The sequence below is a fragment of the Ambystoma mexicanum genome, chromosome 2p, assembly GCF_040938575.1.
Source record: "Ambystoma mexicanum isolate Mex_15411 chromosome 2p, UKY_AmexF1_1, whole genome shotgun sequence".
Lineage (NCBI taxonomy): Eukaryota > Metazoa > Chordata > Amphibia > Caudata > Ambystomatidae > Ambystoma > Ambystoma mexicanum.
Genome location: NC_090923.1, coordinates 1405566768 through 1405593837, shown reverse-complemented (window position 1 = coordinate 1405593837; position 27070 = coordinate 1405566768). Strand labels below are relative to the sequence as shown.

Below are 27070 nucleotides of genomic sequence, written 5' to 3'. Positions count from 1 at the left end.
CTCCTCTGCTTCGGAGGGAAAAAAGTCTTGACGCAACCCTCCGGGTCCACGAGTCGCCAGTGCGGGGGCAGGCTTGCCCTTCACGCACACTTTTGGCGACAGAAATTTGCAGACCCCTGGATCCTGTCGGTAGTCTCATTCGGGTACCGTCTACCTATTCCGGCCTCTCCTCCCCCAAATTGGGACAGCAACTCTTTTAGCAGAGATTCGGTCTCTCTTCCTGAGCCAGGCCGTGGAGGAAGTCCCAGCCTCCCAACGAGGTTCGGGGTTTTACTCCAGGATCTTCGCCATTCAGAAGAACCACCAGGCGGGCCTGAGTTGTACTGGACCTTTCCACCCTCAACTTCTCCTTACCGCTTCAGAAATTGAGTATGGTTACGCCAGCCTTTATTGCAGAGACATTATGCAGGGGGAACTGGATGTGCTCTCTGGATCTGAAGGACGCGTATCTGCACGTCCCAATCTGGCAACCCCATCGTTCTTTCCTCCGGTTCAGGTTCATGGGCTGCTATTTTCAGTACAAGGTCCTCCCTTTTGGCCTCAACTCGGCCCCCAGGGTCTTTACCAGACTCATGAATGCTGTGGCAGCCCTCCTCTGGGCTCAGGGCCTACACATATACCCATACCTAGACGACTGGCTTGTCAGGGCTACATCTCCGGAAGCAGTTCACTCCTCCCAAGCACTGAACACACTACACAACCTGGGTTTTTCGCTCAATCTCAGGAAGTTGCAGCTGCAACCCACGCAGTCTAACCTTCCTGGGCCTCATCTGGGACACGCACGCCGAGAGGGTCTTCCCCTTGGACGACAAGATCTCGGCCATCAAGAGGGCCACATCCCACTTTCTCAGCCGAAGCTCTACTTCGGCTTGGTGGTACCAACATCTCCTGGGGCTTTTTGCAGCAGTACTGTTGGCCGTCCCCTACACAAGACTCAGGATGAGGAGGATCCAGCTCCACTTCTCAGCGCCATGGAACCAGAAGAAGGGATCGCAGGCTGAAATCTTCAAGATCCCCACCCAGACCTCACATGGTGGTCCGAAGGCTGCAACCTGCGGATGGGCAAGCCCTTCAGGCCTCCTGCCCCACAGGTGGCGATTACCACCGACTCCTCCCTCCAAGGATGGGGAGCCTCCCTGGAGTATCTATCAGTCCACGGCACATGGACCCGTCAAAAACAAGAGTACCACATCAATTGGCACGAACTGAACGCCATCTGGTTAGCGCTCAGAGCCTTCCTCCCATGGCTCAGGGGAAGGGTTGTCCTCATCCAGACGGACAACTCTTCCAGTACGTACTACATCAACAAGCTGGGAGGGACCAGGTCCCCCTCCCTGTGCGGACTGGCAATCAACATGTGGGAATTGGCCTTTGAAAAAGAGATTTTTCTCACGGCAGTCCACCTCCTGGGGGAATCCAACCAGGAAGCGGACAGGCTCAGCAGGGTGGGGGCGAATGACCTTGTGACACAGGAAATCTTCCACAGATGGGGCTTCCCCCAGGTGGATCTGTTTGCCACCAGGCACAACAGGAAGTGTCCCCAGTTCGCCTACTGGCAGGAGCCGGGCCGGGGCTCCCTGGGCGACTCCATATGGATTCAGTGGAACGGCATGGCAGCATACGCTTTCCCGCCCACTCCACTGATTCACAGAGTGCTTTGCAAGATCAGGGAGTCTCGCCAGCTAAACCTCATTCTGATAGCTCCGTGGTGGCCAGCCAGGCCATGGTTCTCGGAGCGGCTCAGCCTCTCGGAGGTCCCTCCAATCCACCTCCCGACGGGCCCAGCAACGAGGGTATCGTCCTTCCTACATTTTTTGCCGACTCGAAGGACAAGCCTCAGAGTTCTCAGAGTTCTGCACTACCTAGTTATGCGTGCCCTGAAATTCTACCTGGACAGGACCAAGGGCTTCTGCAAGTCGGATGCCCTGTTAATCACCTTCAGAGGCGCCAGGCCCAGGATATCAGGCCTCCAAAGCCTCCATTTCCTGCTGGATGGTCTCTGCCATCAAGGAAGCATACGAGGATCAGCCTAGACCCCTTCTGGCGAACATGCATGCCCACGCGGTCAGGGCCAAGGCAATGGCCATTGTTTTTCAGCGCCATGTCCCCTGGCAGGTCATAAGCAGGGCGGCCACATGGGCCTCCCTATCCGCTTTCTGCAAGCATTACAGTTTGGATGCCGGCTCCAGGTCGGATGCGGCTTTCGGACAGGCGGTTCACTGGAACCTGTTTGCTTAATGAGGGTCTCATCTCCACCCAGGGGGTACATTCAGTTGTAATCGCCCATGCAGTATGGAGGAAAGGGGACAGGACGCAATTATAATTTACTCACCGTAGTGACTAACTTACTCTTACTCCATAGTCCCCTTTCCTCCATATGTCCCACCATCCTCCCCCTCCCCCCCTTCCTAATAATAATCTGGTGTCATTAGGCAATGGTAAATCTATTGTCGACACATCTTTGGGGACTGATGTGTGGCGCCGGAGGGCGGAGTCAGGGCAGCGCATGCTCCCAGGGCTGTGCCTCCGCGCGCCTCTAAATTTAGAGGGGGAGATTATTTTTCTGGTGAAAAAGTTTCCGTCCACCGTCCCTCGCAAGGGGCGCCCATGCAGCATGGATGAAAGGGGACTATGGACTAAGAGTAAGTTAGTCACTAATGTGAGTAACTTATAATTATTTTACCGAAAGTTCATAAAACTTACAAAGATTTTCCAACATTTCGTCCCATTATAACCGGAATAGGTTCCATAACGGAAAACATTTCGAAATATATTGACTCTCATCTCCAGCCTTTAACATCAGGTTTAGCTTCGTATTTGTCAAGGATGCATAGCAAACAATTCAGCAAATAAACCAGATTCCGTGGGAACAAAATAACGTTTTTGTCACATTGGATGTAGTCCAACTTTATACCAGCATCCAACATAAAAAGGGATTGGAAAGTTCATGTTTTTTCTGAAAACCAGATCAGCCTCCTTTTCACAACAAAACAATATGATTATTGAAATGTTAGATTTTTGTTTTAACAACAATATCTTCACCTTCGACAATAACCTATAGACAACTCCAAGGCACCTCAACAAGCAAGTGCAACGAACATTGAATTTCTGGATCTGGAGCTATTTGTGTAAAATTCCCAAATTCAAACCAAACTCTTTATTCCCTGCTGATGGCTTGTTTAGTAGTCTCCTCTTTGCCACATCACATCACCCCAGACACACAATAAAAAACATTCCCTATGGGGAGATTCTCAGGATCAAGAGAAATTGCAGCACCCACTCAGCCTATCAAGATAACCTTCAAAAAACCCAAATTAAATTCAAACGGAGCCTACGATCAAAGAAATGTTCAAGAAACCATCAGTAAAGCGGAACTGATCACCAGAGATTTTCTACTAACTGATAAACCCAAAACTCAAACCATTGAAACCACCAACAAATGTATCACCACCACCAAATTTATCACCACCTACAGTACGGAAACTAAAAAACTCAAACAAATATTAACCAAGCATTGGAATATCCTCTTAACGGACTAGAGCCTACAAAAACACTTGGACAATATCTCAAATATCTGTTTTAGGAGAGCACCAACTATCAAACCTAATCAGCCAAAGCTTTCTCAGTCCAATACCAAATATCAAACGGGCCTTTTTTCAGAAACCCATCATGGGCACCTATAAATGTGGACACTGCAAACTTTGCCCTCTTGTCCAACATGGCAAAAAAGAAATGCAACTTCCTAATGGCAAAACCAAACCATTAAAACAATTCATAAATTGCAACTATAAAAATGTAATTTATGGGATTGAATGCATCTGTGGCGGGTTGTACATTGATAGTACCATCCGTAAACTAAAGATCAGAATTTTCGAACATCTAAGAGCCATTCGAAATAAGGACCCGAGATCTCCCATTTCAGTTCACGTCCTCACAGCCCACCCAACGTTGAATATTGAGGATTTATATATATTTGGCTTGGAGAAAGTCTCATCACCCCCTAGAGGAGGAAATAAAAAGATTCTTCTACGAAAATGTGAATCCAAATGTATTTGTATAATGGACACTTGTATATCTGGTTTAAACTGTGACACAGATGTTTAACTGGCTATAATTTGACAAAGAAATATGCTATAGTATGAATGGTCTATAATCGTGATGCTTGAGAAATTTGTTTCTATAAACTTGACTATCTCTCCTTTTTAATTTCTTTTTGCTCCTTTTGTCCCCATTATAACCTGTTGCCTGTGTACAAGATAAATTGTTTCTTGTCTCTTATATTATGGCTATCTATAAACCCTACCCAGTTATTCCAATCTTGGATGCATTTATCTCCACAACGCATCTTAATCACCAGTAAGGACCTATTTTGTCCCATCTTTATCCTCTTTATTAAAATAAAAGATCAATACTTGTCACTTAGAAGGAGATTTAAATATCCTTGGATGCCTTTACTATAAATTAAGAAGAAAAACAATTGATAAACATTTTCAACTTAAACCCCTAATTGAAACCTTTAAAAAAACATGAACATTTCCCTTTCTTTTTTCATGTTTACATAAGTTAAAATGGCCGCAAAAAACATGGTGTGCAATGACGTCATGACGCTACACTACGGCACTTTGCGCATGATGTCACGTTAATTGCTGCGATTTCACCGCTATAAAACAATCAGATCTAACTAAGATGCTGTGCATCCACCAGGACAGCAGCATCTCTATGCTTATCACGGCGAGCATTTATAACTTTAGGTAGATTCTTCATCCTCAAAAGGATTTCCTAGCCCCTTTTTCCAAGCCTTTATATAATATCAAAATATCTACCGCTCTGAGTATTTAGCACTTAAATGTTGTATTCATTTTCCATGACATTAGTAAAACTAAAAATACCCTTATTTCAATTAATCTTTTTTCCTCTTTTCTCAATCGTCATCCTCCTGAACCAGTCTTAAAGGGATACTCCAGTAAAAAAAATTATTTTAAAAATAGATGGGCAACATTAAAAAATAGCACTTTTTTAAAAAAACTTCCTATGTAAAATTTTGAGCTTTTCAAGCTCAAAATTCGCAAAAGCAAGCAGATGGGCGCATCCATTTTGTGAAATGGATGCCCCCCTGTGCTGGGTTTTGCTTTCCAAGTTTCTCAGGCTCCTCCGGCTCGGAGGAGCCTGAGAAACTCGGAAAGAAAAACCGCAGCGTTTTCAAACGGGAGGCCCGAAAGCCCCAAATGGGAAGGCAGATTTAGGCAGAAACACTGCCGTATAACACCGAACAATACTTGGGTTATTACTTTTTGAACCAATTGGATTTCCAGTACCACTTAAACTACAAATACTGGATACAACACGATTTACCTTTTGGAATTAAGAATTGGGGTGAGTCAACAACTTTATTTTTTAAGCGAAATAGCGCATTCTTTTCTTAATTATGAACTGTTAATTACTTGTTACAGCCCTCTGATGGCCTTAACCTTCACACTCATTATTCTTTTTTCTTCCTTTCTCATTTTTTCTTTAGAATACCCACTGTCTCTCCTGATGAACCATTGTTACAATCAATGGGGAAAGACGTGTTGAGAGAGCTATTTACTTTACAAGCTACTTGGAAATATTAGTTGCTTTGCAAGCTACACTGTGAAAACGCCCATCCATTGTCTATTTCACTTTGAATGAAACTATAAAATAGGTGTGATGTAACACCCAACTGTTCTATTTTTGCAAACAAATAAAATTGGATTTTTCTCTTTGATCCTGACAAAAAGCTTGAATGTATTATTTCTTCAATTGGCTCACCATCAAACAATTTAAGAATCAGGTTGGCGCATTAGAGATTTTTTCTCATCTATATATAATTTGTCATTGCCCTTTCGCATTGCAATTAGTGAGTGGGGGCGTTGCACCCAGGCAAGATAATTCCAACAATAATGTGCTAATTGAAGTATTCGGGCAAACAAGGAGGTATGTGAAATGGGCAAACTTAAACCTGGGATATGCTGTACTGCTTTTATATGGTGAGTTGCTGCACCCATTGGAATGGGTATTAGGTAATCAAACCATTATGAATCTCGAAGTCCTTGAATCATTTAATCAAATAAGTGTTATAATGCTCTGTGACTTCCCTAAGCAAGACTATTAGAAAATAAACTATAAAATACACCTCTTGGTATGATGAATACTGTAGAGAAGCAAAAATACCCTGACTGAATATGCTAAGAATATGAACATAGTAGGGAGGGACGAGCATGACTCGCATATAAGGTTTTAGCTAAGAAAAAAAGGAATACAAAGCTAATCTGTGTGTGGAAATAGCTTTGGCATCCCAGAGTTAAGACTGGTCTAGGTTTTGTAAGCTTATTACTGCATGCCTTGTGGCCCCAGAAAATACTTCTCATGGGAGCATTGGTGCCAAATGCTGCGAATAATACTTTAGTGATATTTATAGAGAGACTGAAGTATTTCCTTCATCTAATATCCCTGTACAGGATTCTGAGGTTCAGTAACGGTTAACCTTTTCTCTTTCAATGAACTTACTGAAGCAATTTTGTCCCAGAAATCGAACAAAGCTCCTAGGCCTGATAAGATACCAGATTATTTACTCAAATCAGAAGTAAAGATCTGGGCTCCATATTCATATTTACTGTTTAATGGCACCTTAATCCTGGACACGTGCCGAAATAGTGCCTTTATATAAAAACGATGGGCGCAATTCCCCATGTCATTATTGGCCTATTTATTTGATCAATGATAATGGGGGCATTTTTGCAAAGGTAGTTCTAGATCACCTGAATAATTGGGTTTCTAGCCTGGATATTGACCACCGCCAAGTAGGATTTAGAGAAAGTACACGGGCAAAGTACCGCTTTCCCGCTGGCTTTCCTGCTCCTGCAACGCTAAACTCTTGGATTGTGCTTGAGGAACATCAAAGAGCGTTTTTAGCATTATCAACGTTTTCTTGCAATTGCGTTAATTGCATTTAGATTGATTGACATTTTTACCAGTAATCCCGCCTCACTTTTGCAGGGATTGGCTACCGTTACTAGCCTATTGTAGCTTGCTAGCTACATATTGCTCGCACGCACACACAGGCAAAGTACCGGCTAAAGTACTGCTTTCCCGCTTACTCGCGTTACCTGCAGTCTGCGTGTGCGGTTTGATTGGCATTTTTTTAATCAGCATTTGCTGTTATCTTCTTATGCAACTTTTTGGTTTATATATGTTATTATCTGCATTCTTGACCTGTTGACTTTCTTTCTCTGCTTTTGTCCTTTTCTTTTTTCTTTTTGGCATAATTTACATTACTGTTCCTTTGCTTTTTTTCTTCCCTCTTTCTTTTCCCTGAATCTCTTCTCTATTCTTGTTTGTTTTAACGGGAAAAAAAGGACAATTTCAATGTTGCTTTTTTCTTTGAATTTTTAGTGTTCTTTTTTTAATACAACAAATCTTGTTTTTGTGCATGATAAACAATGCTTGTGCTCTCCTCAATCTTACCACTTGTCATCAAGTGCCAGTTCAGTCTCCCAGATTCTTCTCAGCCATTGCGCTGACTCCCTTCTTAGCACCTCGCATCACCGGCCCAATAATGCCTGCAAAGTTTCCCTTCCCACCAGCCCCTAGCGAAACACCTCAAATGTTGCACCCGAGTCAACCTCCAACCTCAAGCAACCCTATACCCAATGCCCCTTCTGCTGCCAACAATTCCCCAGTTGCTCATCAATCTTCCCCGGCGCGCATGAATACTCATCCATTGTCTGACATTACCATGCTTAATTCAGTCAACCCTCATCCTCACCCCCCCCTACAAGGGCTCGGCTCATTCTCCTATCAAGTTCCCTTCTTTGCAACCTGATGTCTCAGACATCTCCATTCACACCTCTTCAAGTCCGACCTCTATTTCATCAAACACCAAAGCTCCTCATGAAGAAATCTCTGCTGAGATCTCCATTCACTCCTCAGTCATCTGTTCATCTGCACTTATTGACTCTTTTGCCATGCCCACCCCCAGAGCCCCACAAACACCTTCTCCTACTGCTTTGCCTCAACAACTTGCATTCATTCATGCTGCTCTCACTTCCATTAATCTTGCTATCTCAACCATGAGTAAACTCTACGACACTATAGATCATAAACTTTCCAATCAATCCGCTCTGTTTGAAGAGTTAGCAAAATGGCTGCATGCACATGGTTCTCTTCTTCCTACTGATCCTCCTCTCATTCACTCCCCAACACAATACATCCACCATCCAAATCCAATTGCTGAGAATGTGCAGGATCCCAATCAACCATCTTCAGATTGTTTCATCGTTCCTGTCACGAGCCACCATCCCTCAACTCCGGGGATAATCGGACCCATTACTGTTCCCCCTTTGTCACCAGTGTCTAATTCTCAGGATGCTCTGTGAGCCAATCCATCCGGCTGTTGCTCCTGCGTCCTTTCATCCTGCCGTTGCTCCTGAGTCCTATTCCTCCTGCTTTGTCTTCACTTCCTCCTCACCTCCCCACACCTGTACCTATACCTGCTCTTGTTCTGCCCCCTGAACCAGTCCTCATTTCTTCACCAATCCCTCCTTCACGTATTCCTTCTCAACTGCCCTCTTTGTCTTCTCACTCTAATCAATCTGCCTCGGTCTCTTCTTCCGTATCTATTATGGGTACAAATGTTATTCCCATTGCTAAGCCTCTTAACCGAAGACTCGGTTTGGCTTCTAAAAAAAAATATAAAGTTGCCCGCCTCAAAGCATTCCAAACACACCCTCACAGCTTTTTTCAAAGCCTTGGGGCAATCCTCAGCAAGCACTGTACCTCCCATTAACACTTCTGTGGCTCCTCAATTGCATTCTTCTCTTGCGCCTTCTACTGCAAGTTCAATTGCTATGATTACAGTACCCCATTCAGATTCTCTTTCCCCGCTTAGCCAGCTACTTCAATCCATTGAACATCATGAGCCATCTCATCAGTCAGATGTTTTGCCCCCATCGTCACAATCTCAAACCTGCTCATCTCAGTTTTCTTCTAATTCACCAACTGTTCCTACTCTTTCTCCTTCCATGGAAAATCGTTTTGATTATAAAGCAAGCATTGATGCTTATTTAGCCTCACGCTTATGTAATCTGGGGTTGCCTTCAGATCCATCACTTTTATCATCTTCCAGGATGTCTGGCTTAGCTCCCATTATGTAATCTCATACGACAAGCGTAGAGGCTCCTCCTTTGATTAACAAGCATGTCACTTTTCAAAAACCTTCTGCCTCAACTGTATCTCAGACTCCTATCCCTGGTGCTTCTGCATTATCTGACCTAAAAGCCAGTGTTGATGCATATCTAGCTTCGCGATTAGGCCTTACGCAGCCGGGTCATGAAGCTTCTGAACTGCTTACACAATGCCCGACTGCACTCACAATGCAAGAGGAAGAAAGCATCCTACGCTCATGTCTCAGATCAGTCCCAGTGGCTCCATCGCCAAAATGGCCTACTCAAAGCTCGACAAGCAAGTCCTTTTCTAAATCATCATTACCTTCACAGCCTCTTTTTCACTCTTTTATTCTTAAATGTCGAGATTGCAATTTTCCTACATATGATCTAAACCGTGCAAGTGTCCTGAACATATTTGGAGACATCGAGGACCTGAATGCCATCACCCCCAACGACATAGATTAGATAGAATTTGTTTCTGACACTTGTTCTTCTGTGGTCAGGCTTCGCATCCCTTCGGCTGTTGTGTGGAACACAATCTGGCGCTGAAAAATGCAACTGTTTGAGTTGGGTTTTCTTTTAGCGCTGGATCCTGAATCTCCTGTGCATTCCATCTCATCAAAGCCGAACGTGAACATTTATCAAGGGTTGGGAAACAAATTCCCTAACTGTTCGACATCCTCCTTGATCTGTGCGTCCTAACCACCAACTACTGTATCTTCCCTTTCCTTGAATCTTGCTAGCTGGAACACTCAAGGCCATGCTCATCTACATATTTCTATGTCTACTCTTTCTCTTACTTATCACATCATAGCTTTGCAGAAAACCTGGCTATTACTTCCCCCTGTTTGGGATGGATTTGACCTTGCCTTACTCTTGGCCCTTCCAACTAAAGGCCGACCTTCTTCTAGCTTGCTAGTTGCAGTCAAATCACATTCAAATCAAGCAACATCTACGTGGTCTTCATTTATGATGTATCGCAATTTCCACATGGTAAATGGGGCTGTTCCGGGTGATCTCCCGCTCCAAAGTGCCTGGCATCGTGGAACTAATTCAAGTATCATAGATTACATCTACGTGAACGCCAAATTGTTTCAACACATAGACAGCCTCATCATCACTACTTTGCCACACAGTGATCACAATTTACTTTCTTTGAAGATTCAGTGGCCATCTCTCGTGGAACACACCATCTCTCCACTGAATTACTTGTTAATCCAGTTGGTTCTCGAGCGCGCTGGAACCCTTCATCTTTGCTATCATTTCCTAATAGTGTGGACTATCAAGTTCAGTTGCTCCACCACTCACTATTCCGACATATTGCGTCCATTTGTCAATACTTTGACCACTTCGAAAAGGCTGACTGGTCGCCATACACATGCTTTTGATCCAGACATACAAACCGCTAAAGCAGACGATCGAAGAGCTATTCTACGATTAAATTCTCTCTCTCAGCTCTGATCTATCCACGCTTAAATGCAGATATAAGAATTGGATCAGAAGCAAGAAAGCTCTACTATACCAACAAGACAGCGCACTGATGTTTAGGGCCATGAAGAATAAAAATTCTAGCACTATGTGGCAGCTACTTCATAACTTGACTTCCAATTTACAAGGTGCCCTGCAGATTAATGGGGTATCAGACCTAGCTTGGCTAACCCATTTTTCATCCTTGTACGCTGATCCAGAATTTTCCAACAGCCTCCCACTTCTCACCTCTGGCCCTTGGAGAGTTGAGTTTACCATCTCTGATATCCAAGCACAGATCATGAAAGCAAGCGCATCTGGAGCTGCAGGCCCAGATGGGCTTTCTAACATGATTGTCAAGGTCTTGCCTCTTGAATGGGCCAATATCTTACACATTTTCCTCAATATTCTAAAGTATAAATCAATCCCTCCCTCTTGGAAGACCTCACTAATCATTCCGATTTTCAAAAAGGGCGATCGCAGTTAACCATCCAATTATCGCCCCATCGCCTTTCTGGATGCCCCAGGTAAATTATTCTGTAAATTCATTCTACGGGACTTCAATCAATGGACTAAAAATTCTTATCAGCGTGACCCTCAGCAATCCGGTTTTGTTACAGGCTTAGGCACGTCCATTAATTTAATTTGCCTAAACGCCCTTAAAGCACAGTGTCATGCCACCAAACAGCAAATTTTATTTTGCTTTTGTAGACCTGCATGCTGCATTCGATTCCGTCAGCGGACCCATTTTATTTGCCAAGTTACTCCATGACCATTGTCCACCTACTCTCCTTGACATAATCTCATCTTTACACACCAACACTTCAATTCAAATTCGTCTTTCCTTGGACGGGCTATTGTCCTCAAGCATCCCTACGGCTCGCGGTTTAAAACACGGCTGCCTTTTAGCCTCAGCTGTCTTTAATTACTTCATCCAAGACGTGAGACGTGCCTTCGAAAATGTCATCTCAGATTCAACCAAATCAAAGCATTGATGTATGCTGATGATTTGGTGCTCATTTCTAAAACACATTCTGGTTTACAGAATCTCTTAAATGCCTTTCACGACTATATTCATTGCAATGAATTACGAGTTAATACCAACAAAACTCAAATTGTAACATTCTGTCCACGAAACCACAGACCTCTATTCCATCTCTGGCATATCAATCGGATCCCTCTCTCTGTGGTTTCCCAATACACTTATCTTGGGATGATTTTCGAGGGCAAGGCTCATGCCCCCAGCCACATTGCTCATGTAAGTAACAAATTGAAGACTATCTCGCAGGCCTCTCTTATAATGTTCAAATACGGAAAATTCTCTATCACTCCGGTTCTCCAATTTTGGGACTTGAAAGTCACTCCATCTTTACTTTATGGCTTGGAAACTCTCCATGACAATCTATCGCCTCTATTTACACTCTGGGAGGCCACATCTTGGAGAAAAATGCTACTTACCGCAATGCACTCCTTGCCCATGGATCAGGTATGAGTTGGGCCTTGTTTCATTGCAAACTCTCTATAACTGGCGTATCTGCGCACTATTCAGAAAATGCTTGCTCTCTACTCCTCACATCTCTATACTGAAATTGCTGTCTGATTATATGTTCTCTGTTACACATGTTTTCATACACAAATGGTTAACAAAAGCTTACCATATTCTAATAATTGCATAGGTCTCAATTGAAACTTTATTAACAAACCCTGACAGAGCCAAATTCAAAATTTATCAATCTGATTGGCTTCTGGCTAGAGACCTCTACCTTCAGTATAAAGATGGAGATGGCCTAAGATTCCCTCATAAAAAAATGTTTACAGTGGGACCATATTTGTTATCACCTTCCCCGAAATATCGTTCAGGCATTCTATGCGAGATTTAACCTATCTCTCACAAGAGACATACAAGTCGGACGCAAACTTCTGCCTATATCAAACAATATTTGTCGATTTTGTATGACACCGGATACTCATGAAACTCTCATTCATTTGATTACTGAATATGTGACTCTCCGTGGTGAAAGACACACTTTTCAAAATACTGCCTTTACCTAGGTCTTTTAGACGCGCAAGATTGTTGGGCTGCAATCTTAAACTCTTCGTGCACAGCAATACAAACAGCTACTGTTATTTTTTTTGAATTGTTTGTTGTTGGACTCTGTGCATTGCTAGCCCTTTGTTTACTTGCTCATTTGTCTTTTTATATTTGCATTTGTTGTGAATTGTGTTCTGTTACATTCTGTTTTTACTCATTTCGAATTTAATTTTTTCTTACATGAATGTTTTATATTTGAATGGTTGATTAATTTCAACCAACCAAATAAAAAAAGTAAGTATTACTACGTTGGATGAATGTTTTAGATTGATGTTAATATTTGATAAGCACATTGAACTAAAATATTTTTAGTCATTCATTGGCTACATACTACATTTCATACGGTACCCATGCAAAACTCTGGTAAGTGCTGAGAGCTTATGTTGCACCTTTTCGTCATTCATACTATTGCTAAATGAGAGTAATGAAGCTGCGGTTAGTTAGGGTATGGGGATTCAAAAACCCATTCAAGTGCAGAAAGGTGTACGCCAGTGGTGTGTGCTGGTCCCAACCCTTTGTTGGTATATATTATTGGTCTGATAAGTAAATTACTGATTGAACCAATTGATGCTCCATCCCTGGCTGGGGACAAATTCCCAGTCTTATTGTTCAGACAATGGCGCCTTACCTTTGCAAACACCATTTCGGTTAAAAAACAATTTTAGATAAAGGATTCTTAAGTTTTTAGTTTATTCATTGATCGGAAAGGAATTGTAACTGATGTTACATGAATGCTTGTATTAGTTACTTGTTGGTTATTTTGTCAAATTAATATAGTGTTGAACAAAAAACTATTGTAAATATTCTCAGAATTCTGTACTGAAAGGGGATTGGCAATAAATATTACCAAGACTCAATCCATGACATTTAAGAAAAAAAAGGGAAAAAACCTGTATGCAAGATGTCCCTGGATCAAGTAATTTTTTTCATTGTATTTGGTAAATTACCCTTACATTAAGAAAATACAGTAAATCCCTACTTTATAACAATTTAAATATATATTTAACCTCATTACCTAATCTTTCATTTTAAAAAGTTTAAAACCGCAAAATTATGGAATTGGAAGATCCGTTCATCAGATTTGTCCAGAACGCCTTTGTCAATAAAATTTGAGTTTAAAAACAAACTTCCTAAACAGTATACTTTTAGAACTAAAATCTGGGTACACAGTCAATATATTCTTCAAGGTTTCAACAGATTGGTCATCCAACTGAATCTGCAATAGATATCCTCAATTGTGATTTGCTTTCTTCTTGCGATGAAGAGCAAGTAAGCTACTATGATTACTTGGATTATAGTACACTGCCTTCTGTAGTTGGGATCAGCAAACGGCTGGAGCCGAAGGAACACCTCTTGGATATAGTGGTGCCATCAGTAAATGTTCTATGATCATGGAATGGGGTACTGGCGAGGCAGGCTGCCTTGTATGGTGCCGAGCTTTGGGGGGGGACACTTGAACTGTAGCAAACTTGGTACTGTTAGTGTTTAAAAAAAAAAACTAAAAAAAAAATTCTTGCACTCTCAACTGGGACATCGTCAATTTTTATCCATGAAGAGATTGGGTTAACCCCTGTAGGGGATATTGCTGCCCTTATGCCAATTTTATACTGACTAAGACTACGGTGTAGACCTGAGCTTACATAGGTTTACAGAGGATATCCTGTAAAATCATGGATATCCTGGAGCAGCCTGGGGTGGGGAGGGTGGAAGGGATGGGGGTGGGTAGTGAGCTGCGAGAAGAGGGTGGGGGATGGGATGAGGGCTTCTGGGGGGCGATTCATCCTCAGTGGTTCCTGCATGTAAAAAGATTACACGAGTTAGGACAGTGATTTTTGGGTGTCCCCTGGTTATATTGTGGGTGTGCTCAACAAATTGTCAAGTCATATTATTGCCGGAAACTAGCAGGATCTACGGTGGACCATATCCACCTCTTCTGCCCTGTCACTATATTGTGAGAATAAGATCAGCAGGGTGGGTATGAATCCTGCCTCGATGTTGTGAATCCCAAGTTATTGCGTTCATTGTATGTTAAATTGAAATTTAGCATCCTGCCAGTGGTAGCAATACAAAATAAATGGAATGCTGCCGAAACAAATAAATCTCCATATTGTCGGGACAGGATCGAAACCCTCAAACACGTTTTATTAGTGCACCTCATTTACTGGCCTCATAGAAGGATGTACCTGAGGCCAAGATTTACTTCACTTATTATTCCAATGCTGAATCAATGTCACTCTCTAGAAGGTTGGATGATGCCCCTAATGTTTTTGCAGTAGTTAAATACACCCACAGATGTTGCTTTTGCTTCTGAATGCTTTTTACATGAAGTGAATAAGACAATACCACATTAAGCTCATTGGTGCTTATGTGCGTGTCTCTCGAGTTGGTGCTCCAAAAAATTGTAAAACAAAAGTGGAATCTTAAATGTGGGTTTTATAATGCATTTGCACTTCAAATTTCCTGGGACATTTTGGTTTTAGGCATTATCTTTATGGTGTTCTGTATTGTCTATTTTATTGTATTGTGCATATTTTATTGTTGTGCCTGGCTTTTATGGGGCTCAGCCAAAATAAAATATTATGACTGACCTGAAAATACACCCATGTTGCACAGATTTGCTCCGGCAGCAAAAACTATACTAACTGATGCTTGTATGCAAGGCTTGGGATCAGTTTTAAGCCATACTAGGGAAGCTAGAGTTCCCAATTGCGTTTGCATTAAGAGCCTTGTTCGAGTCTGAGACAAAATAATCCACGTTATAAAAGGAGGCATTGGCGTACTTTCCAGCCTCAAAATACTTCAGGATGTTTTTGCGGAGTGCCGTACACCACCAGAAGTGACCACAAACCACTCATGCATTTTTCCACCACAAGATCAGGGTTGGCAACTCAAAAAAATAGTGATTTGGCTAGCAACAATGCACAAGTACAACTTTAAGGTGGTGCGTATACCAGGGAAATGCATCTTTTTGGCAAATTGTTTGTCCAGGTCACCAGATTAGCGTAGGACGATGTGAGGAATGAATTGCACATGTAGAGTCGGCTGTACCTAACATAAAACGGTCGGCATGGGTGAAAGGAGAGGAGATGGACCAAGAAATGGCAAGAGCTATGATTTACATAAAACAACGGTGGTGGAAAAGGGAAGAGGCGAAGCATCGCCATTCCATAACGTAAGGAAGGAATTAAGCATCTCCGAGTTGGAAGTGGCGAGAGGAAAAAGTCTAGTACCTCATTGGTATTGAGGAAAGATCTAATTAAGCTTGCTCACAATGGAGACATGGGGAAGAATTTGACTAAACGTAGGCTGAGAGCAACATTTTGGTGTACAGTGGTGGAAGATTAAGTGGGGGCATGTTTTCTGTGTGCCACTCAGTGACAAGTCTTTGAAAATACAAACCCAGGAAGCGAGTAAAGTCAGGATTCTTATTGAGTATGGCCGAAGTTACGATAGACTTGATGGGCCCTATGGGATTGTTGGACCAGAAGAGCAGATTTGCATTTGTTATAGTAGATTAGCTTCCAGGTCGATCGAAGTGGAGTTTGTTGACAAAATAACTAGATGGGTTATAGAGTTAATGAGTTAAGAGATTTGTGAGGGAGGGATATCTCAAGATCGTACTGTCAGACAAAAGGGTGCAGCTGTTGTCACATGAAATTGAAAAGTATACAGAGATATATGATAGTTTATTTATATAGCGCCTATACACGATGTGTTTCAAGGCAAGGGAGGGAACAAAGGGAAAATACAATGACATTCTTACAGGCCATGAACAGTAAGGAAGTGAAGTTAACTATCGTACTCGGCCTGAGGACATTTCAGATAGTGCAAGAGCTAAGACCTAGATAAGGAAGGGAGGGGGAGAGTGGGAAGGAAAACGATACAGACAGGTGACTACCGTACTAGGCCTGACAACGTTTCTGGTAGAGCCGGAGAAAACAAAAGGTGAGGGAGAGGGGTGCAGAAAGGGAGGGGAGGAACAAAACAAGTGACTATCGTACTATGACTGATATTTCAGAAAGTGCTGGGGGGACCAAGAAAGGGAAGAGGGGATAAGACCGACGAGGTTGCTATCATACTAGGTCCAGGGACATTTCTGAAAGAGTAAGTGTATAGAAGAAAGTAAGGGGAGGAGATGGGAAAATGGAGAGGAGAGAACAGAGTAAGCAGTCAGAGTGGAGAAGCTAAAGGGGAGAGGGAACATGGCATTGACAACCACAGGACTGCGCTATATAATCAGAAAGCCAACGGATTGGTAGAGCAAGTAAATGGCATAATTAAGGACTCAATACAATTTGGGTATGCTAATGGGTGGATTGGAAGGAGAAGGTGCGTGAAATGGTGTTGGCATACACCCCCTGTCACAACTGGTGTGGCACCACTTGAGAAAATTAGGAAAACAAATGCGTTCGAAGGTGTACCCGCATTGGATCACCGTAGGTAAAAGGGCACAAAGGGATAGAGTGGGGGGGAAAAAATAGTGGTGTCGAGAATAATGGTTACCTGGGTGTAAGGTGGTGTACGGGTAAACAGTGTGTGGATGACATTGTGAGAGTGAAGAAGCCTTTCAGAGAACCAACATGTTGTTCGCAGTATTATGATTCCATTGGACTAAGTGCCGAATGGAGAGACATGGTGATGACTGATGGGGGGAAAACATGGAGTGACGATCGTGGGGCAGTAATGAGGAAGCAGCAGAATGTGCCTCTGAAGAGGCAGGCAACAATATGGAAGGGTATATGGATGATTAAGGAATGGGAGTGAGCAATGTGGTTTGCGAGAAACAGAGGATGAGGAAGGATGTGTGCAAGAATGGCTTAATGGACAGGTCAGAACATTACTTGCACGTGGACAAGGTGAGCGTTGTGAGGAGAATCATGCAATTCATTAGCATTGTATACCTGGGGGGCGGGGGGAGTGGAAGAGGCCGAGTAGTTGTGGGGTCATTGTGAGGAAAAGACAAGCTAAGTGCAATGAATGTTATGTCTTAGCATGGGTATAGAAATTGTATCTGATGTAGTACTAGTGCAATACCATGCTAGATTTCTTTTGTTATTGCTTGTCCTAGTCAAATTGTTGACTGTGTTAGAAGCCTTACTGTGTTGTATATTAGAAGCATATAATGTTATGGCTAACCTAGCACATCATGACGTTCTCAATGTTCTTTAGAATGTCATGTGCATATTGACGGTTGGAAAGACGTTGGCTGCTCTGCTTGTGTTGCATCTGGAACCCATTTTGTCCTAGAATAAACTTATCATTACACAAACCACTTCTTAAATTATTACAATGAAATGTGTGTTTTGCTCAGCAATTACGGCACTAAAAGGTTGGGCATATTTTGTATATTTTATGAATTGCAAAGAAACTTAATTACTTTCTGAAGTTTGCAAACTAGTTATAATGGTAAACTTCGCTGCAAGTTTGGAATTGGTGAGTCGTTCAGATTTTACAAATCTGTTTGGTTTTGCCCAGTGCTGGAAATGGAAATGAACTATGGGATCCCTCCAGCCACAGGGGTTGGGAGTTGTTAACTCGGGAGATTTTCCTCAGCCCCTGCCACCAATAAATAAAACTTTACATTTCAGGAGAATAATTACTACATTATAGGAAACTCTTCTCCTTTCTTTAATAATGTTGCAAAAGCAAATTAGAAAAGGTGCAAATCTTTTAAATGTAGAAAGCTGTACTTGAGTATAGCCATGACAGGAATATTCACGTTCCAAGAGATGAGTGGGTAAGTAACTCGACTTTGGTCCTGGTGACCATAGTTTCAATCCCTGTTTCGGCATCAAAAACAGACAGACTGGATTCATGTGGAAATAGATTTCCTGGGGAGATATTTTGTGCCCGATTTCCCCCCCACCCAACCCCCTCACCCCCACACCAATGGCCAGAATTGCTTTTGCTAATCATTTGTTTGCTCATACTTTTTCAAACAATTATTGGACAAACCATGAGATTTTGAAGTTTAGTGATACGTACATTTGCTAGACTGGCTGGATAGCACATTCTCAAGGAAAGAACTAAAACCGATTTCTCTTCTAAAGATTTTTTTTTTTTAAAGTTCTATGGACTCACAATTTATTAGTCACACCTGCCCTGTAAATATTCTCTCTGCAGTCATTGTTTATTCCAATGGACATTTTTCTAATCTACTCCTTTCCCTCCTTTTATTTACACCAGACGAGCCTTATCATATTTTCTCATAGTGCACAGTTGTCTCCAAATTGCCTACAATTGCAAATGCGTGCAATGCCGTAAATGCATCTTGTCGCTCTGCCGGTTTAGCATTCTCAGATCAAGGTATGGCTCTTGCACTGGACTTTGGAATTTTATAGGACACATTTCTCCTCAAGAAAGCCAAGTTTCCTGGGAGTTCAGTCTATTGAATTAAATTTAAAAGATAATGTGAAGAAATTTTAGGGGAGATTTAAGGTCTGCAGGCACTAATTAATTTACCAGTGTAAGCAGTGGCTGAGGCGGTCATGTTAATTTGTTTGGCGAGGTTGGTATTCGTGTCTAGATAGAAACCAAGAGTTTTTACACTCTTTGCGACGGGAATGGTGTTACCGTCAATGGTGAAGCTGGTATAGCTGGTATAGCTAGTGCTGAGATTCTGGATGGTATTAGGTGAGCCGACAAGGAGCAGTTCGGTCTTGTCATCATTCAGGCAGAGGCCATGTGTGGCCATCCATGCCTGAATGATGGAGAAGACTTCATTGATCCGGTTGGCGTCCATGTTGTAATTGCCGGATAAGGTGAGGAGTATCTGGGTGTCATCTGCGTAGTTAGTGTAGGTGACACCCAGATGGTCCAGCTTGTCGAATAGGGGCTTTGTAAATATATTATACAAAGTGGGTGAAACACAAGATCCTTGTGGGACACCGCAAGTGATGGGAATGGGGTCGGCCGCTGCTAGGGGTGAGAAGACTCGCATGGTCCTGCTGTCAAGGAAGGATTGGATCCATCTGACCGCAGAGTGGGAGAAGTGTGCTGCCGATGACAAGTGGTTGCACAAGATTTTGTGGTCAACCAAGTCAAAGGCAGCGGAAAGGTCAAGGAGAAGAAGGATGGCAGCCCTACCTTTATCTTTGAGTTCGTCTATCTGGCTTTTGAGGTCAACAAGGGCCGTTTCCGTCCGATGTTGAGGACGAAAGCCAGATTGGCAAATTCCCAGTAGTTGGTTAGTCTGGAGGTAATCCTGAATTTGTAAATAGGCCACTCTGTCAAGAATTTTTAGTAAGAAAGGGACAGTGGTAATGGGTCTATAGTTCGTGGGTATATCTGGGTCAGGGGTTTGTTTTTTTAACAGAGGTAGGACCCAAGATTGTTTCAGATTGCTAGGGACCGTGTTATTGGAGAATGACAGATTTATTAATTTGGTGATGAAGGGGGAAATATCCCTGGCTGCATCTTTTATGATCTTTGCAGGGCAACTGTCCCCCTTGCAGTTCGAGGGTTTCAAGGAAGCTATAATTTTTTGTACTTCAGGTATGGTTACCTTTTTGAAGGTGAAACCTGAGCTGATGGCAGTGGGTGAGGGCAGGGTGGAACTGGAGGTAGGACCATGAGTAAGTTGTTGTTTGTTTTCAATTTTAGTTTGGAGCCCTGAGATTTTGTTAGCAAGGGCATTCTGGATCCCTGTGCACCATGGTTTGTCCTTTGTGCAGGTATCTGCAGGAGGAATGGAGTTTTCTAATTCCTTTAGGATGTTAAAGAGCTCTTTGGTGCTGGAGCCTGCCTGAGAGATCCTGGAATTAAGAGATTCTTTCTTAGCGTGTATGATTTCATTTTTGTAGAGGGTCGAAATATTAGTAAGGTTAGTTCTGTTGTCTACTGAGGGCATTGATTTCCATAGTACTTCAAGTTTGCTCTTTTGTTGTCGGAGAGTTTTGAGCTCCGGGGTATACCACGTATTCAGGTGCGCTTTTGGTTTCCCTTTGCGCATTTTTAGTGGGGCAATGATATCGATAGCTTTAGCCATGGAATCGTTGTAAGCGTTGACCATCAGGCTTAAGTCAGTAGTAGCTGGTAGAGCATTCAGAGTGGGGGTCACCAGGGGTATTAGTGCTTCCGCTGTGATGTTACTCTTTTTCCTAGTTGGGCAGGCCGGTGCAAAAACAGGCCTTTTATGCACTAAGTTACTGATATTAATGTCGAGTGGGAGGAGGTAGTGGTCCGTCCAGGTAAGCTGTACGGGGTCCTTCAGGTTGATGTTGCAATTGAGGGCGGTTACCCAGTCAAGGATTCTACCCTTAGAGTGGGTGGGTTTGGAGCATAGTTGAAGGAGGCCATGCTCCTCTAACGCTGTAGCCAGGGCATTGGCTGGGGTGTCGAGAGGGTCGTTAAACCCAAGATTGAAGTCTCCAAGTATAATCATTTGTGCTGAAGGTTTGGAGCTTTCTGCTACTAGTGAGGTGATATCTTCCTCAAATCTGCCAGGTGGGCCCGGGGGTCTGTAAATTAGATGCAACGTGATGGTGCTCTTAGGGGAGGTTTGTAATTTAACTGGGAGATGCTCACATGATTTGAGTGGGAGTGAGGATGCTAGTCTAATATCAAGCAAGGACTTAAAGATGATAGCTACACCACCTCCTCGAGCGTTGGGTCTGTCTACTCTGAGGATGGTGTAGTTGTCGGGGATGGCTACGTGCAAAATAAACTGACAGTGTGTAGTGGTTCAATCTGTCTGTAGGTTAAAGGTCCTATTTTCAAATGCCACTGTGAGCATGAGTATTGTTAGGTTGGGCGATGGTAATACTTGTTCAATGCTACACTCGTATAGTGCCTAATGCTCTGGGACACAGGGCCACATCTCCCCCACTCTCTGCACCCTTCACTGGCTCCTCTTTGGACGAAGGGCCACTTTAGAAATTCTGTGCATTACCCACTGAGGAGGTCATATGACCGGTCCAGCTTACCTACAAGAGAAGATTAAACCCTACCTCCCATCACGCGAACCCTACCTCCCATCACACACCCAGAGGTCAAGCACTACCCTCCTACTAGTGATTCCAGCCTCCAATTCAACCATGATTGGAGGGTCTGTCAACTCAGCCTTGGCTCCGACTCTGTGGAACTCACTCACTCCCGCACATTCAACCCACCCAAGACCCCATGGCCTTCCGCAAAGCTCTAAAAACCTGGCTCTTTCTGTAAACCACAACTAGGTCTATGTAGGGCCAATGAAACCCGCGGACCTTATGATTCATGACTTCAACATTACCCTGGAAAATATTTACAGCCGGCCGACTGTCACAGCTGACTAATTGTCCAGCCTGTCCTTTAGCATCACTACCTCAGTGTGACCATGTCTGTGCGAGATCTCATATCCTATAACCAAATACCCCTCCTAGACAGACCCTGCATCCTCCCTAAACCACCTCTCCTACTGCCATGCTCACTCTCCACTTTACACCAACACACAACAGAGCGCTGCTATACCCCTCGATCAATTTCAGCCTAGCTGCACACATACAAACAATAATCCATGAGCACCTCAACATACTGCTAGAACGCAGCTGTATCCCACGAAAAAATCGGCCTAGCTGCACACAAACGTTCTGCACACGCTTAATGTCGACAGAATGCAGTCTCGGAGACCAAAAGCCTGACTGCGCACATTCGACTGATCTCGCACTATCACCCCACCTAATGATAGGCTGCATTTACCATCAGGCAGTCACACTTGCTGCACCCATTAAGTGCACCCAAGCACCCTATAATACTCTACTCTCTCGACTGACCAAGACTGCAGTGCCCATGGGCTTTTAACCCACCAGCGCTTTGAGATCATACCAATGATCTATAGGACGCTATATAAATGCTCAATAACAATAACTAATGCCAGCAATATAAGTTAACTTAATATGGAAAATGTGGCCATTATGCACATTTCTGGAAAAAAGTGTGGAGACATGGAAGGGTATGTGATAAAAGTGGGGTTTAACTACGCAGGCTCAAAAACATTCAGGGATCTTTTGAGAAATTGAAAAGAAGGGATATAGCCCACTAGAGTTGTTTGGTTTTTGATATTAAGCCTACAGTCTGACTGTAACATTTCTCATTCCAGGTACCAATGACCTTTGAAGATGTTTCATTCCATTTCACAGAGAAAGAGTGGGAGATCTTACAACCGTTTCAGAAACAACTTTACCAGGAAGTGATGCATGAGAATTATGGTGTTCTCGTCTCCTTAGGTGAGTAGCACTGTTGATTTAGAAGCAGCCAGTGTAGGAGTTGCTATCTGTTTGTGTCCAAGGAGACTGGCTTGGGCCCGTACAGAGGGATCCCAGGCACAATAAAACAAATATTATAAGGGTTGAAACTTTCAACCCTGATTAATTCTCTTGGTTGGGCTTCGAAGTGGCCTTACCTGTTAAATGCAAGCAGTGAAGGTTGCCCAATTATGGCCTTCAAGACTTGCAGTGCTCTTGTCCTCTTTGTGATATACTGTTAAAGATTATTCTGCAGTGTGTGGCAATTTGCCACACTCCATTTTATACACAAATGTGATTGGATTTCATACTTGCTAATCTTAAAAAAAAAAAAAAAAATCAAAGGTGCATTTTTCTTATCTCCCAGCCGAAGACATGAAAATGCATCTTTAACTTGTCCAACCTAGTCCCTCACTGCTACGTCACCCTCCATCCTCTTGTCACCACAACATATGCCTTCTCCAGTTCAGAGGGGAGATCGCCATACCTTGCTTGTCTGTGCTCCCACATGGTGGGTGCACTTGGCCTTTTCCTTTGACTGCACAGTAAGTATTACTGACCCAGGTTATGGGACATATGTGAATAAGCATTTATACTGCACCAATACTCAACATAGTGGTCTTAACAGTAACAAACCTTGATAGGATATGGTGTCTTGTACCCCCACACAGGGTAAACAAGGCAGTGTTATTTGGGGAATTGGGGTTGGGGGGGGGAGAAGAGACCGAAGATTGAAATGATCAGACAAAGAACTGGAAAGTTAGAATGTGGCAGAGGGAGATATTATGGTTGTTGTAGAGGGGACAAGTGTGTAATCATTGGTAGGGCATCAAACTATTCTAGGGTGTACCACCCACCACCTATGCCAAGCAATCATCCATGAGGGCAGTTTCTAGTACACTGGTTGCATGGTAGTAGTTAGTCAGTACATGGTTTTGTGACTATTTTGAAATGTGCTTAAACGTGTCTTTAAAGTATGCTGGTTCCTTCACCAGATCCAGGTTTGTAACTCTCCTTTCCGATAAAACGAGGAGGATAATCTGGGGGGTGGAGGGGGATGAGGGAGGGGTGTGTGTGTGTGTGTGTGTGTGTATCCCAAGCTGACTGAAGGAATTGCCAGGACCAATAATTGGCTGTGTAATGCTGAATGGGGGTACACAAATGTAAAAGGGTGGTTGGGGAGTGGTTAATCTAGATTCCCCAAGAGACTTGGCTGCTTGACCACTTAATAAGGGGCAAAATAATTTGGTCAATGTTGGGAGGTGAGGAATGTGTAGTGCAGTGAACAGCACTATTGAATCAATACTTGGCAATATGTTCTCCTCTGTGGTAGTATAGCCTTTGAACTCTTCATCAGATGTGTGTTCCTCAGCATAGGAGGAAAGCGCTGTTTATAATCGTTCAGTGGGTTACATTTAAAAAAGTAAACAACACAGTAGTCTCAAAGTGCCAAACTACAAAGAGTGCAGCAATGTCATAGTGGCTACACGTTAGACTAGTAACTATTACATAAATTGGCATAGACGTGCAATTGAGCTCAACGTACAAGTAATATAATAGAAGGTACCCACCGGCATTACATACATACGATGATGTAAAAATGATTAATCCCTTGAAACAAATAAAGCAAATTGGTTTGCCACTAAATACAATAGACACAGGACCATAAGGCTACAGTAAATCCAACAAGTCCATATGTTTGTTTTAATATTTATAATGCACGCCAGACCCGAAGATATCAGGGTGCAGAAGGCGAAAGAGGGATGTTCAGCTTTGGTTACATTGCTGTAAAGTAGCATGCATTAAATATATAATTAAGGCACATTACATCAAAGAAAGCAAATATGTACTCTGTATACAAGTAGTATTGTCTGAAAGTATTGGTGTCAAATGTCATTTTCCGTAATACAGTTGATAAAGTTGGATCTAAAATGAAGATGGGGTAGGTCTTTGTGTCGGTGGGAGGGAGTTCCAGTATTCCAGTATTGGGCAGCTTTGACCGGAAAACTGCTTCCGCCAGTCTTAATGCAATTAAATGTAGGCACTAGTAGGAGGTTTGAGTTAGCTGTTCTCGAAGGGCGATTGGATGATTGTCTAGAGAATCTGGCAATGAGGTATCGTGTGGCAGCATGGTGTAGGCATTTGTGTGTCAGGGATGCTGTTTTGAGAAGAATTTTATCTTTAGTAGAGAGCCAGTTGTTACCTCTTCTGAGGTCAGATATGTGGGCTTTCTTGGGGATGCTTAGGGCTGCTATCAGGGCATTATTCTGCAGAATCTGGATATTATTGGTAATGTATTTATTGCTCCCCACAAAGCATTACAATAATCCAGTTTGGATAAGACAAGGGCTCTTGCTAAGGTAATGCAGTTTTTAGATGAAAGGAAGGGCTTGGCTGCTCTAATTAGCTTACAGGTGTAAGCTGTAGCTGAGGCCATGGTGTTAACTTGTTTTTTGAAGTTGAAAGTAGTCTAGATAGAATCCAAGGGTACACATTAACCAGGCAAGCTGTACAATTGTAAAGACAAGAAAGTGCATTTTAGAATGTATGCAAATATTAACAAAAAAGGTGCCATCAAATGTAATCAGTAACTTTTTTTGAAGGTCCTAACTGTCCTTACTGAACAGTGAAGGGACAAGGCATTTGTTTCAAGCAGGCAGGGGGGTACAAAGGCAGCTCGGACATCTCTGCTCCCTCTTGTTAGCAATTCCCATGCCATCTTCCATGCCACTCCCTCAGCCACATCAACCAGAGAATCCAGGCTGCATACTAGCTTCTAGATGATTGCATGTCCAAGTGACAGAAGCATAGCCACCTGGGCAAGCATGGGATTTCCATAAATCTCTAGAGCATGACAAGGTAAGTAACATTTGTCATGTGTTACCATGACATAGGATAAACCCTCTTAATTTTCTTTCCCTCATGTTCTTCCTGTCCTTTATTCATCCCCCATTGTGCTGCACTCCATTGCTTGCTAGCTGGCTTTGCACCAGTTAAGATGGATTTCAAAATCTGGGCTGGTGGACAGATTTCACAAGGCCACCCTAGTTGTCGTTCACAGGAGAACTCTGGGAGTTTAGACAAACCAATCAAGGTAAGCGTGGTTGAGCGGTGAAGGCTGAGGAAAGATGTGTGGGGTTCAGGAGTCCACAATGAGTCCACACAGTGAAATACGCAAGGATTCTACTTAGACGGGTACGTTAAAAAAATACTCTATTGTAGGTGCAAAAACACACACTATAAAAATTAATCCAGCAGGTAATATTCTCTCATAACACTCTAAATATAAACAAAAACTTGTGCCCAAAAGTTAACTTAGGACCTTTAGATTAGGACAAAGTTAGGAAGTGTTTGTGGGTGTGAAGATTGTTCCAGAAGTCTTTCAAATGGATTAACAGTTCTTTAAAATACTTTTCCTAGTTCTAGAGCAGTTTTTTCAACAAACATTAAAAAAACAATTGAAAGGAATATAAATAAGTTCTTCACAAACTTTGTTATGGAGGAGATGGGGCACCATTAAGTATACTACTCGCCGCTCTTACTCTGATTTTCTCAAAAGACTTGGCAGGTCGAATCGGAGGGGGGGGGGTCGCTGGAGGTAGGTTGTCCCACCGTTAGATCAGGTAGAAGATGCCCAGGGGCTGTAGCTGCAAGGAAGTTCCCGGTCGGGTCCAGGAGCTGAGTGCAACCCTTTCCAGCAAAATAATGATCCAGCATTTACTGACGCAGGACTCTTCAAGACACTCTACCGGTCCAGCGACAGTCACCATACACGGGCGACAGCAGGCGCCTCACCAGCCTCAAAGGAAGCCTTCCAGAACATGACCCGTTAATGCTGGGACTCTGATACTCGTCAAGAAGGTGACTTGTAAGACTAGCTGGAGAACCCCCGAAGTTCCAGGCAAAAACTCAGAACTGTGACGCTTCTGGCACGGTAGCCCAAAACCGAGCTGGTCAGGCCACCAGGTGGTCCAGGGGCACTTCTTACAATCCTGCAGCCTGGAGCCTTCAAAGGGGTTGGTCCCCCCAGTCCAAAGCGTCAAAGCACCAGCAAGGGTCTTCTGAGATCAGGTAGTCCAGCAAGCCTGCACAGGAACAGCAGCAAG

At 43.1% G+C, this 27070-nt stretch overlaps 1 protein-coding gene across 2 annotated transcripts in view; it reads left to right on the top strand.

Annotated features, from left to right (window-relative positions):
• LOC138567554 (zinc finger protein 84-like) overlaps nucleotides 1-27070 on the top strand; it is a 440340-nt gene that overhangs the window by 277383 nt on the left and 135887 nt on the right. For both annotated transcript variants that reach the window (XM_069645888.1, XM_069645889.1), the window contains exon 3: nucleotides 22820-22946. In XM_069645888.1, the coding sequence (XP_069501989.1) occupies nucleotides 22820-22946 (127 nt within the window). The remainder of the gene's footprint in view (nucleotides 1-22819; nucleotides 22947-27070) is intronic.